Below are 14,151 nucleotides of genomic sequence, written 5' to 3' on the forward strand. Positions count from 1 at the left end.
TGCTTTGGTGTCTTTCCTATCTGTATGTATTTTCATTCAGTTGTCAAGTATCTCGTTCACAGCATTATGAGTCATATTCTAGGCTTGATCTTGAAAACAGTAAGCTCCTGCACTTCTCATCAGCTTCACTGGGATGTGTGGGTACTGAGCACTGTAGAAAATGAGGTCAGTCCTTTCTTTTGATCACACACCAGTAACACTGAAGAAGTGGCAGGAAAAAATGTATTTATCCCTTCCACCTGTAGCGTTTCCTAGCATGTACCTACTTTTATTATCTACCAGAAGTACTTCAATACTTTTGGACATGGCATCCATGTCTATGAAAAGAGCAAAGAATCAGGACACATTCAAGGCTGTGCAGGCTGAAAGCATCAATCCTTCCAGCCAAACAGAAGTGCATTCTCTGTCTTCCAGCAAATACACAGATGAAATATGATCATGGGTACTGCATGTGCTATGTGTATATGAAGGAATACCAATCCAAGGGAATAAAAATATATTACAGACATATATCTTATGTAATAGGAGTCAGACAGTGATGGCAATTTACCGTTGCCCTAGCAGCCAAATCTTCCCCAAATTTCTGACACATGTTAGAGGCAAAATCTGTTCTAGGTAGAAAAGTAATAAGAGACAGGGGCCAGAATGATCTTTACTGCCAGCCAGACTGGAATTCTGCAGGCCCTGTGGGAGCAGTCTCTAAGACACTCATGAATCTTTAACCAGGAACAGTACTTGCTACAAGGTAATTATCATGCAAGCAGCAAAAGCTGCAGAACACATGTCATTTCGGAACTGTTTCAAATAACCTACACTGTTCTCCTAGTTACAACCTTCCAGTATTCAGAAAGCAACACAACTAATGTTTGCTCTTGGTGACAGTGCAACAAGTTGCTATACAGAAAGGTTCTGCTCTGTTATACCAATGGGGAAAGAAAAAGCCATAGACACTTGAACCAGTGCTTCAACTGGGTGTATGGAAGGGAAAGAAAAAGGGCAGTCAGCCCAGACTATAAGCTGTAGTAAAATGTGACGGCAACATACTGAGGAGAAGCTCTCCCCATGAAGGCAGCAGCTGTCATGTTTCAAGAATACAATGCGTTCTGGCAGGAAGTGTGCTGCAGACCATTGCACCAGCTACTGCCAGTCAATTGCTAAGTGAATTTTTGCTTCTCTGTAAAGCAGTGACTCCAGTATGTTCTGCATGCAGCTATTAATTCACAAAGTGCTAGCACTAGGCTATAGATATTTCTCAAAGTGGTAAGGTAAGTGGTCCTCCCATCCCACTGCATGAGATACAGTACAGGACTTAATTAAATAGCTAATATTATGATCTGCATTATTAGAACAGCAGATACACGAAGATGAGTTTTTAACTCACCTGGAGCAATTAGTTTTTCCTACCTTTTGTATTTTAAAACCAGGTATCGCCTTAGCCATACAAATTGTCTTTCATATAACGAAATGGGCACTAAGTTATAGAAGAGACAGTGTTTTCTGGACTTAGAAAATTCTTTATCTGATGGCAGAAACAGAGGGATCCCTGCCAATGGGGATCTCTGAACTCCAGAAATGCTGCATTGTCTTGTTGTCTTTTCCAACCACACAAAGCAAGGATATGTACCAGAACACGTGCAGCCTTCGCACTTCACAGATGTTCTCCCACACTTGGGGTAACTATTCCATTGTTTCTTAATATGGGGAGAAAAAAAAAACACAACCAACCCCCCTCCCCCCCCCCAAAAAAATGGCAAAATTGTTCTGTGCATTCCAGTTAGTAGATGCACCTCATCTTTCTTTTCCTTAACACTTGCCCTCTTAAGGACACGTTTTTCCCCCTAAAGGGTACATTTTCCATGACTGTTTCGTCTCCCCCCAGAACGGCCCTGTATTCATGCACCTGCACCTTAGCAACAGATTCAGTATTTAATAATAGATTCTATGAGCAGCAAGTGTTGCAAAATGGCAATACATAAAATACAAATGCCTCCTTTCCTGAAATGCGAGTAGTTCTGCATCACTAGCTGACAATATTTTTCAGTTTTTTCAAGCACTGTTTTGCTAAAGCATACGTACTTTATGTGCTGCTTTGGCTGGACATGCTTAGATTTCCCACCTGTGACCATGTTTTGAAGTCAGCTACTTCAATAAAGAAATTTTTTCCTTTCCAGTGGGAGGAAGAGTGCAAAGAACAGTCAGGGATATAACAATTATAAGAGGCACCGACACAACCAGTACTAACTGGCACCCATATCCACAGAAATACCATGCACTGTATAGATAAAGAAAATGAGTTATTATCCTTTAGTTCCCGGGGAATCATCCCCAAGCACAAGGAACAATGAGAGTGAGTCGGAGTTGCTGCTTCTGCTCCATAGTATAGGAACATATACTATGGCTACAGCAGCATTTCTTAACATTCACCCCTTGTGTCCTTTCCCTCCAGGATACAGTCCATACATTATCCCTCACCCTGAGTTTGCAAAGCAACTGGTGAAAACATGAGGATGCTCAGTCTAGCAACCATGTGCCCCTTGCAACCAGCTATCTGAGTTTTCCACATCTGCCACCAACCAAAGTCTTCTTATAAAAGTTTCAGCCCCAGTGCTGTTGCAGGTCTTCTTGGCTCTATGTATAATCCCACCCAGCTTTCCATAGACATGCTCTGGGACAGGCTCTGATGTCTCCCAGAGGAACATACTTTGAGCGCTTCCGGGCTAAAGAGCTGAGATTCTTTATACCACCAGTAAAACCCCATGAAAATATGTAAAAATTTTAACTTGCCAAACTTTACACTTTACACATAAAATAGAGACAATTATGTCCTTCACTTGCACTTTTCCTTCCTTACTCAATGCAACCCTCAAACCTAAAGGTCCCCTGTCATCCAGCAGACAGCTGTGATCACACAGACTCCCATGACAGAAAATGAGGGCCAAAGATATAATTACCCAACTTGTGGTATTCTTCAAGGTGAAACTGAAGAACTGCAGAATTGAACCAAAGAATTGCTCCTTATTAGGAAACCAATTACTTTCACTGGATCCTCCCCAAGTAATGGTGGTAGATCTTCAAGATAACAACTATCTGTACAGCTATTTTACTTTATCCCCAGCATGGAGTTCCTGACAGGTTAGCCACAAGGCACACTGATGTAATTTCAAACTTAAGTTTCTCCAGGCAGAATTTTCAAGGACCTTTGAGGGGTCCTTTGCTCCCTCTCAATGCCTGGAGGGAGCAAATGCCTGGAGGCATTGAGAGGGAGCAAATCCTGAAATGGAGCCTTCAATACCTTAAGACTGTTTTGATAGCCCTGGTTCACTTATTGTCTATTTCCTCCAGTCTCTTACAGTAGCTCATTTTGCACCATCTCACTGAAAGAAATTAAGTCTTTGGTGCAAGAACAAAACTTACCACATCGTGCTAGTGATAGAAATTTCTGCTTAAGAGCAGGCACTGTGATGAAACCATTAATTCTTTACAGTGCCTTGTTATGATGTTATCTAAGGGTATTTAATATCTTGAGCCATTTATCCACAGGTTTCTTGTCTGCACATGGACTGCATTTTGCTAGCTTCACCTGGGCTGAGGGTTAACATTCATCTGTAGGTATCCAACTGAATAGAAATGCTCAAAGAATGAATCCAGACTGAGCTTTCTATCCCAACCAAACTGACGGTATATAACAGAGAGTCATTTGTTTACAATTAGCATTTAAAAACAAAGTGTAAAATTGGTCAACATTGTGGCCCTTATCCAATTCCCATTCAAATTACTTGGACCTTTGTCATTATCTTACTTGGGAGAAGAACTGGCTTATTGACAGAACGGAGCTGGAGACAGACCTGTCCTGCATGTAGGTCTATTTAAACAATTCTGGTTTCTTAAGAAAGCAGCTTCGTGTGTATATTCTTGTCCACTGCGATGAAGTCAAAGTTATACAATCTGCCCAGTGAAGTTTGAATTAGAAATGTAAAGAATGAGAAAGCGCTCTCTGGTCTCAAAGGGAGCAACAACACTTTTGTAAAACCTTGTAATCATTGACTTACTGTTTGCTGTTGCAGCTGTAGGTTTAAAGGTGATGGTCAGTATGCAATAAAAAAAGGATGCAAGTTTAAAAAGAGACACAGCTCAATTACAGAAATCCGGTATTTCATGCAAGTCTCAGCTTCTCCATACTGACTTACCATTCAAATCTGCTGCGCTGGTTTACTGCGCAGAATGGTTTTACTTGGTTCAGTGCTCTTTGGCATATAGGCGCTTTGCTTCTGGGCTGCCTCTCCTCCTGCTAGAGAAGTACAAGCTGCATTGCTTTCCCTCACCTGTGATGACACTGCTGCAGAGAAGGCTGCAGATCTGGCTCTTTGCCAGATCAATGCTGACAGAAATGAGGGCTACATACTCAGCCTGCACTGAATTTTCAGTGTCCAAGAACATCCTCAGGTAAGTTGCCTGCTTGTTCTGTATCAGTTTCTCCCATTAAGAGCCCTGTGCCTATCACTATTCCTTAGCAGTATCTATTTGAACTAAGAAATATTTCAAGAGGCAAGTGTAAAGTTACATTCAGAGGACTCCAGAGGCCATGTCAGCTTTACACACAGATGACTAGGAAGTTTCATCACCACTGTGAGCAATTAAGAGCAAATCTCAGTCACGATTCTCTGCTGCCTGCCGCTGGAAAAGCTCCAGGCATCAGTTCAAAATTGCTATGGAACACCAGTACTCTGATTTAATTTAATTTTACACCTTCCTCCCACTGCCTTGAGCAGTTGAAGTGCAAAGGCTATTAAGTCATTGTACGTTTTGCACAAAAGATGTAAGCACTAAGAGGTGTAAACACACCCAGCTTGGGACCAGGGAATTCCTTCACAGACCTCCAAATGATGACTCATTCTCCAGCAGAAGTCTGCAAACATTTCAAGTACAAAAATTACACTGGAAATATCTACGGAATATCAGTCTCATACCCTCAAGTATCTTATTTCTCTATGTGTGCTTAATTTATTACTATTCTGTGCTACAATAGCTGAATCTATTGGCACTAGCCAGGGACAACCTGAAATGAGTGCACAAGGCCCACAACACATAAGGTATAGTGGAAGCATGTACTAACATTCCCTGCCATGGCTTGCTTACTTCCATAATCTTAACCTGAAAGGCTGAATTCTGAACCTTTAAAGAAAATCAGGCTCATCGCCAGATGTTTAAAGACTTGTACCGGCAAGAATTTGACACTACCTGCTGCTCTCACAAGGACATAGTTTTTGCAGACATGCTGTGACCTCCAGCAATCTGAGATCTCACAATTACAGATGTGCACTTCACTGTGTTTTACACTATGTTCTCTACACTGCTTTGCTCAGGTGACAGAATGTGTCCACTAAGCAACTGGATCAAGTCTCTTGAGAATTTTTGCACATGGGATGCCTCTGAGCTGGCCGAGAACCCACATCGTCACTCACAGAGTTTGGTACTTAGACCCCCATCCTGGGGCTTTTTCTTACTGACAATAATTAGAGCACCCTGTGCCCACCCTAGAGTGCAGCATGGTGGGAGCAGACATGCTGTAAACCAGTTAATTCATCTCCATGCTTCTCCCTTCACCTGTGCCAACAATATCTCAGCACAGGAGAATTTTAGTCCTTGTTTGTGATTTGATCTGTCACTTAATTCTCTAGATGCTTAAATTATTACCTTGGGGCATGCTTAGCTCTTTGTTAATTTAGGAATTTAATTTACTTTTTTTTCTTTTATTTATTATGCTTATCCTATAAATAATTTATTTCAAGACAAGTAGACAATCTAAGCCCTTTGTCACATTTCTGCTGGAACTGAGTACATATGAAGCAGTCATCTATGACAGAGATGTTCATAAACAGTAACAACCTTCTACTTCACTCAAAAAAAATGGAGAGGTCTCTTTTATTTCATCAATGGTCCTTCCTCCCAATTTTTTACCGATACTCAGGATAAAAACATTTTCAAAGTTACTTCAAATTCAAATCTGCCCTTAAGCAACCTACAGTTCAGTTTTGCTCTAATTGAAACTAATGAGACATTTGCTATCAACTTATATCCAAGTAGGACAGAGCCTTTCTTTCATACAAGATACTTATGATCAGTTTCACTGACAGGCACTTAACCAGAATTACAAAACATGTCATAATATTTCATTTCTTTCCCTTGCACCAGGTCACTCTGCCACAAAGGCGATGCTGCACTGCTGTCACATCTCTTCTGACTCCCAGGCTCCTCAGCATGCATTCCAGTGGCAATTCTAGAATCAGCACTGCTGAGGAAGGGATCTTTTGGCAATGCAGAAAAGAGAGATTATATTCAATATTAAGCAGATATCAAAAGGCCTTTGTGTAATGGTCTTTTAATGAAAGTTAAAAGAAGGATGGATGAAACCTTCAGTGATCTGCTGAGCTCTGAATAAACCCCAAATTATTCTTTCCCCAGTGGAGGATGATACATACAGAACCAAGTAGACAAACATATATGTGGAATTTATAATAACCTCATCTGTGTATTAGAGCTAGTATTATACAAGAGAGCCACAGGCAACAGAAAATTTGGTCCACCCTGCTTGCATTTAGAATTCCCAAGATCACTAAGCTTTACGATCAGTCTTCATGATTCAGCTGAGTAAACTCATCTACCTCAAACATTTGACTCTAAGAACATTTCTTTAATGAGACATGTGTGTGCTTTCGCCACCAGAATACCTTGAGCAACCAGCTTGAAAGCTCAGGTCATCAGTCCCAACTTTGGGACTCCTTAAAGATACACATTTTTCTTGGTTATTACTTCTTCATGCAGGATAGTCTTAATGATGTTTTTTTCCTCCTAGAGGATATACTTAAAGTTACAGGCTTGTACTAAACCACAGAACCATAGAATCATAGAATAGGTATGGATGGAAAGGACCTTAAGATCATTCAGTTCCACCCCCCCTGCCATGGGCAGTGACACCACACACTAAACCATGTAATCCAAGACTCTGCCCAGCCTGGCCTTGAACACTGCCAGGGATGAAGCACTCACAATTTCCTTGGGCAACTTGTTCCAGTGCCTCACCACCCTCACAGTAAAGAACTTCTTCCTTATATCTAACCTAAACTTCCCCTGTGTAAGTTTGAACCCAAATGCTGCACTACTCAAAAACATACCATATTTTCAATAAATAGCAATTAGTCTTTCACCAGTTTTTCTTTCTGTTTATTGATTTAACCTATATTAGTGCATAGTAAGGAGACATATTAGCATGGTATTTAGATACCTTGTATGTAAAGAGAAGATCATGACTAGTTCTTTCCACAGAAAGATCTATGCAGCCAGGTGTGGGGATACTGTCATGCCACTGTACACAAAGCTGCTGCACCTCAGCTTCACTCTTTGTCAAAACAGCTTTTGATCTTTTCAGAACCTTCAAAACAACACAGATCATTAAACCTCAGGATTAGTGTTGGCAAACCTGAGAGCTAAGTGAAAGACATTACCAGACTACTTCATAGAACACATAGGGAAAAAAGATGATATGAAAATACAAAGAAATCATATAAAACATTACAAGTTGCATATGTGAGAATATAACTTGTATAATCTACATTTTAAGCAGAACCAGGAGCTGCATCATGCAGCACCTTGTCTTTCTGTACCATATGATGTAATCACTAGATACATAGAGCTGTTCTTCTAATCTTTCCCTGTCCCTCTCACATGGAAACACGTTTGCCCAAAAGCTGAGCCCTTAACTGCTTTGCAAGCCTGTGCTGCAACGAACTGAATGAAGGTTTTGGTACTTAAGCACAGGCTCACAATTCAAGCATTGGACTGAAGCTTTAATAAGTCACAGACATGCAAGGTCTCTCACAGGACTTTCTGATATCTGAGAGAATATTTAAGTTATCTACATCAATGTGCTCATTTCTTCTTTACAGCAAGTGCAAAGCATACATACTTGAAGAAGATACTACTCTAAGAAATAAGATAATAAGATATTTTTATTTCTAATGCCTACTGAGAATGATCCACATCAGCTGTTTGTGGTTTAGTTTGTTTGTTTGGTTTGGTTGTTTGTTTGGGTTTTTGTTTTTTTTTTATTTTTTTCATTTGTGGTATTTCTCACCTCATTCTTATTGAAGGTAAAATAACTTGCCTTTCAAATCTAATCATAAAATGCAGTTGATGATGGAAACATCACCATATTTAATCCTTATTCTTGGGTTCTGGTTGGTACCAGAATCAGAAAGACAAAAATTATTCCAAAGGGCTTTTCTTTAATTAAAGCTGGCTAAATGCAGGTCCAAGCCTGCTCTAACATGGCCTGAATCTCTGGCTATTCTCAACATGGCCACTCTTGAGAATTTGTCCCACAGAACTTTCAGTTTTCAGAATACCTATGTGTCACACCTGTGTGTTTTGTGTTTCTCCATCTCTCCCTTTTATGTGTCCCTACTTTGTTCTATCAAATCTGGGATACTACCTTTTCTTTTTTTGTTTTCATGAGATCACTGGCTCTGTCTTCTATCTCATCTTGGATGTAGTAGATACCGAATGCTACGTATTCAGCAAAAAGGTGTGGAAAAATTGTATGGCCAGATTCGATCATACAACTGCAAGGATTTTATTTTCTTATTTAATCTCAGGTATGATGAGTTACTCAAGCACTGCTGACGACAGCAAAACCCCTATACATGGCTTTTTTAGTAGGCAGCAGAGTTTAGAAGACATCAAACTCCATTTTTAAGGTCCACAGATTCCCTCTGTATTTTCTAATCAGTTTCAAGACTGGTAAACTTTATTTTTAAAAATAAAATTAAAAGAAAGTTTTTGACCAGAGCTAGTAAACAGACATAACCAAATAGACATGCTAGGACACTCTTTAGAATAAATAGTTTATTTTTATAGCAACTCTCTAAGAGTTTATTTTAAAGACAGCCTGTCAAGAAGGGAATAAAAGAAACTGACTTCTATATAATGTGATTCTTTGTTTTGTTTAATTTCACTTTTATTCTGACAACTTTGCAAAAATAGCAATGAAAGAGTTGGAAAAAGAAAGTTCATCAAGATAAGCTGCAAAGACAGAAAGTGATCTAAGAGTGTTGCTACAGGCGACCAAAAAGATTCTGAACAAGTGAAAAAAAAGCCAACCAAATCCTTATATAATTAAGAATGACAAGAAAGAAGCTTCAGGTGGGGAAAAAAAAAAAAAAAGAAGTTTTGATTAAATTGTCCTGAGCTGCTTCTTAGGTCAATCAGTTTTCATTTTTAAACTTTGCTCTTCTGCTTACTTCTACTTACAGATCTTTCAGCAGGAAAAGGGTGCAAAGCATAAATGGCCAATATGTCTTCTGAGAAGTCAAGAAATAGAATCATAGACTCATTTAGCTCAGAATTACACCAGTGGAAGATCTGGCCTTTTATTTTTGAAGGGGGTACTTAAAAATGTGGTTCAGTAGCACTACAGGTGTATTAACACAACTTTTTCCTTGACAAGAATATCATCACTGCAAGGAGAAAATGAATCACTCACTGTCTAGGCACTAGCTAATTGGTGCAAAGAGTGCAGTATTAACTGTTTCTCAATGTTTACATTGTTTTAGGTTTATGGTCAATGCAAAGCAATTATTTACATTAATCAGGCAAGAAATTTTTCTCATCTGAATACTTATGAGTGCATTTTACAACCAGGTATGTCTTTATTTAACACACTTTAAAAGAGGGCTGGTAAAGCACTCTTTGCTATACAGCATTACTATAAATTTTAATTGCAATTATGGCTCTACCATGTCTCTATTAGCTTTCAGCTGCCCTACTTTTCACAAGTCAGAGACCATAGGGATAGTGTGGACCTGCAGCTCAAATCAATAACTGTTTTAATCTCTGGGAAACTCAGCAGAGCCTCTATAGGGGCTTTTACCTTCTGGTCCAAAAGGTATTTTTATGGGTTTGTAAAAGGCATGTACAAACAGCAAGCCCACTGCCAGTAGGTTGTGCTTTTTTCTTGCAGTGTCTCTGCCTCCCCTGCAATATTTTTATGAGTCTGCAGATTCATGAAGATTTAAAATTGTTGAGTGAATCAAACCACATATTGTTACTCCAGGGGACTGTAGGACAGGTGGGTAGGGTTGGGGGCATAGATGCATTTACAGAGACCTACACTAACAATATGCTCTAATGATTACGCTTTCTCTAATGACATTGTTTTGGTTTGAATATAAGTTCCACCCAGATGTATTTGGACAGTATGTCCTGACTGCCCAGTTGATGACAATCCAACTGAGCCCAAATATTTGGAAGCTGCTGTTCAAAGCCTTGCCAAGTTCAATGTAAAGAGTGAAAAAACTCATTATTTCTCTGTTGTCAATGTCACAAGAGTTTCAATGCAGGTAAGCCAAGATTCATCTGATTTGTTTTAGCCCTCAAGAAATATGGATCCAGCTGTTATATTTCATACGAATTGTTATGTCTTACAGATCGTTTAGAGTTTGTATCTGTATTGGACAGAGAATATTTCTTTGCAGAATTCCCCTGGGAAGTGAGGATCTGCATTGATTCAAGACCTTGACTCCATTTATTGCAAAAAGAAAAAAAAAAATTAGTTTAAAACTAATTTTAGACTAACAGAGAGTCTAAGTGATCTCCTGGGTGTCTCCTGTTTGTTTACCAGAGGAATATTCGGTCTCTCTAAAATTCATTATATATAGATAGCAAAACGGTTTTCACTCCTTGTCTCAAACAGATATTACCACAATATCTAATCACTCCTACTTTCCATCCTTTATATACTTGCATTTCAGAAATATGAAAAGTGATCCTGTTCATTAAAACAGCCAGAAATTATCAACAAGGCACTGAAGCGGGTCTTTGGGTATGTAGTTCTATGTGGATGTTAACTTACTACTAAACCTAAACTCATTTCAACTGTAGCAAAACTAAGAAGTTACTAAGAAGTAAAAATCAACCAGGCAATAAAGCAACACTGACAAAAAATCATTCTCCTGTAATACAATTAATAATAATGCCCCAAGTGTAACCTGCTGCTTCCACACTTAGGAGGTGTTTTACATCTATTTCAAGGCCTGTAGGATTCTTCTTTCTTTCTGATGCACACACAAGGTCTAATTTACACTATTCTCTCATTTATAATGGGTTGAAGGTCCTGCATATTTTGTAGAATTTTTAATTCAGGAAACATCCTGCTCCAAAAATGACATGATTGCTGACATCTCCAAGTGCAAGCCACTTTCATCAGAACTAGCTGTGAGTACTTTTCCTTCTATAAACATCTGTTTTTCAGATACTATGATTCCTCATTGAATATTTAGCCTATCCCTTTGGTTTTTTGCAGGCAAGAAGCAAAGCCCACATGCATCTTTTCATGGGTTGTAGTTTTATACAGACTTGCAACTATATAAACTACTTTAGAATAGGGAAAACATTTCAGTAAGAGTTCTGAATTCTTACCTCAAAGTTCACATATAAAGAAAACAGGAAAAAAAAAAACCACCCAAGCCACTGCCTTACAAAACTGATTCATTCTTAAGGATTTTCTCCAAGTAAACAGGCACAGACAGTAAAGCATAAACAATGCATAAAGAGTATATTCATACAACAATCAGGTCAGGAAGGAAAACATTTAGGAACTAAGGAAAAGTATAAGAGAAAATGAAAGACTAAATTAGCATGCTGACAAGAGATAGCCTTTCAAGCCCTATCTTAATTGAGATCCAAGCCATGTCACCTGCAGCCCAGTAAAGCCACAACTATTAGAAACAATTTTTTTTTATGGTTTCTTTCAGTAGTACGGTGTGAAATTGGTTTTACCTGAAAAAGGCTATTATGTTCCATTATACAACTTGCCTGCATGGGGATATTCTGGTACAGCAGAACTCAAAATGTGCTGCTGTAGTTGGGCCTTAAGTGGCCAATTTATTTTTACTATCACGTTACCTAATCCTCAATGCATATATAAAGCCTTTTTCAAAATGCTGCCTAGCTTTGTAAGTTTGCCAATCCCCAAGCGGAAGTTTGACCAAGGTGCTTATCCCTGCAAATACACACAGAAGCTGTAACTATTCAGTCTTTCTTAGTCATTTTACAAGAAGGGAGCTAATGATCAGTGCCACAATGTGAAAAAATGTTTGCACTTTCTTCTTCCAGCAAATAGGCTTCTGCAAAGGCTCTGTAGTAAACAGTCACTTGGAACAGGAACAGTTTGTCACAATATCCTGTGAAATTTACCATCTGCAGGTATTTCTTAATCTAATCTTAATATTGCAAGAGTAATACTCATTTACAAAACAAGAATTGAACTTTTTAAAGCCCAGCCATTCTAAAGTCTTCTTATTCACAGGCTTCAAGAAAGTGGTAAGGCCAAATAAGAAAGAAATCTGTATTGTGACAACACAGAATGTTGCTAGGTGGATAGAGATTGTTTCTAGGTGTTGCAGAGGCAATAGAATAAGTATAGAGTCAATTGTTCAGACTGTGTTCAGAATGCTCTACAAAGAAATTGTAAATATCAAAGGTAATACAAAGAGTAATAATTGTCTAGTTACCCAAGCTTCATGAACCCATCTCCACTGGCATAAGGAGTTCCATCTGTCTATCCTTTGACCTTCTGTTCTGCAGCTGGTCTTTGCAGACTGGAGTTGCAGCAGGGCCTTAGTGTGAAGGGTGACCTTCTTTATAACTGAAAGACTTTGGAATAGCTTCAAAATAGGTAATGCTTATTGCCTGTTATATAGGATCCTGCCACTGAAGAGGGAAACAGCAAGCTAATCAGACACCTGTAAAATCCAGCCAGGATCATCAACAAGCTTTCCCTTCAGAAACTGATCCTTTCTCCCCACACTTAGAAAAAACAGTGGGCTGGGTTAAGATCTACCACCTTCAACTGAGGAGGTCTCTTTCAAAAATCTACCAAGAAGTCAAAATAAACATAAAGATGGAAAGCCAGTTCCACCTGAGGCTGTAGGACATACACCCAGTCTTGATGGAGAAAAGACTCAAGCAGACAAACCAGGCATGACCAAACCAGTTACTGGACCAGTTATTCTCCTTTTTCCTGAATCAGTTTCTCTATCAGACTCATGCCCAGGAGAAGCAAGGAAGATAAATTCCTTTCTCCAGCCTTTGTTGCCTCAAAAGCCTACCAAAGTCTAGCCAGCATTCAATCACCTCAACTACCTGCAACAAAATAATAGCCACATTGCCAACCTGGTCTTTGAATTTGTGTAACATCTTTAAATAAATAAATTGCTTATTATAGTCTTCATCTTTGGAATTCTCAGGTTTAAGAAAGCACAAGAATAAATTAGAAAAAGAAATTTAACTGATTCTTTTTCCAACAAAAGTATTTGGCTTTTAATTCTCAAATTCCTCTTCTCAGTAAGAGCATGAATTAAAGTTAACCAAGGAGGGTAAAAGAACTTGCAGTGCTCAGGCAGCCCACAGGCATCAGAAAGAAAACATCCTCAGTAGCAAAAATCTGTCACAGCACAGTGTGGGAGTGCTACTCCCCAGGAAATATTGAGATGGAGCTGAGCATAATAACCAGGCTGGCAGGGCAGGAGCCTTTCCCATGGAACCTAAGCAAGGCAAACAGGGCAGACCCAGGGATGGTAGACAGGTTATGGAAAAAGGCCAGATCACCACGGAAGTTCACAGGAAATAAGGCATGTCTGAGGTCAAACCAGAAATATGAGTTAGTGACTTATTGTCAGGATCAGGTCTGGTTATGGTAACCAGAGTCAGACACAGCCCAGTGGTCTCCAAACAAGTCCATGGTGATGACACAAGGGTCTGCCCAGAAAGACAGGCTGCAGGACTGGATCAATAATATCCATGGCCAGGCACAGGCACAGCTGCAATGCAGCAGGAGCTGTATAGCACAGGCAGTGGCCAAAACGCTGCAGTGTCATCTTAGCAGCTCCTGTGTAAAGTGGGGCTGGGTTGGCTCTGGGTGCGGCCTCCCCACAGCACTGCCTGGGACCTTGTCCCCAAGGTCACCAAGGGAAAGGGGAACAGCCTTAGACACACTTCCTGAGTTGGCCCTGAGCCTGGTGGCCAGGCCTCCAAAAGAAAGGATGCTCTCAGGGCCCTCACAGAGTCACACCCGTTATAATGGGTGTGACTCTGTAT

General features: G+C 39.6%; 1 protein-coding gene across 1 annotated transcript; it reads left to right on the forward strand.

The window, feature by feature from the left end:
• Window positions 1-4,221: 4,221 nt before the first annotated feature.
• FETUB (fetuin B) lies at window positions 4,222-13,285 on the forward strand. The gene is given in 10 exon segments (XM_057400397.1): window positions 4,222-4,443; window positions 4,610-4,612; window positions 8,513-8,620; window positions 9,609-9,696; window positions 10,228-10,392; window positions 11,153-11,268; window positions 12,169-12,258; window positions 12,756-12,765; window positions 12,768-12,887; window positions 12,890-13,285. Coding segments are annotated over 10 exon segments (1,206 nt in total). The 3' UTR covers window positions 13,174-13,285.
• Window positions 13,286-14,151: the final 866 nt, after the last annotated feature.

This window comes from Pezoporus wallicus, unplaced genomic scaffold (assembly GCF_028554395.1).
Source record: "Pezoporus wallicus isolate ANWC-B61680 ecotype Strahan unplaced genomic scaffold, APGP_CSIRO_Pwel_v1 contig_6897, whole genome shotgun sequence".
Lineage (NCBI taxonomy): Eukaryota > Metazoa > Chordata > Aves > Psittaciformes > Psittacidae > Pezoporus > Pezoporus wallicus.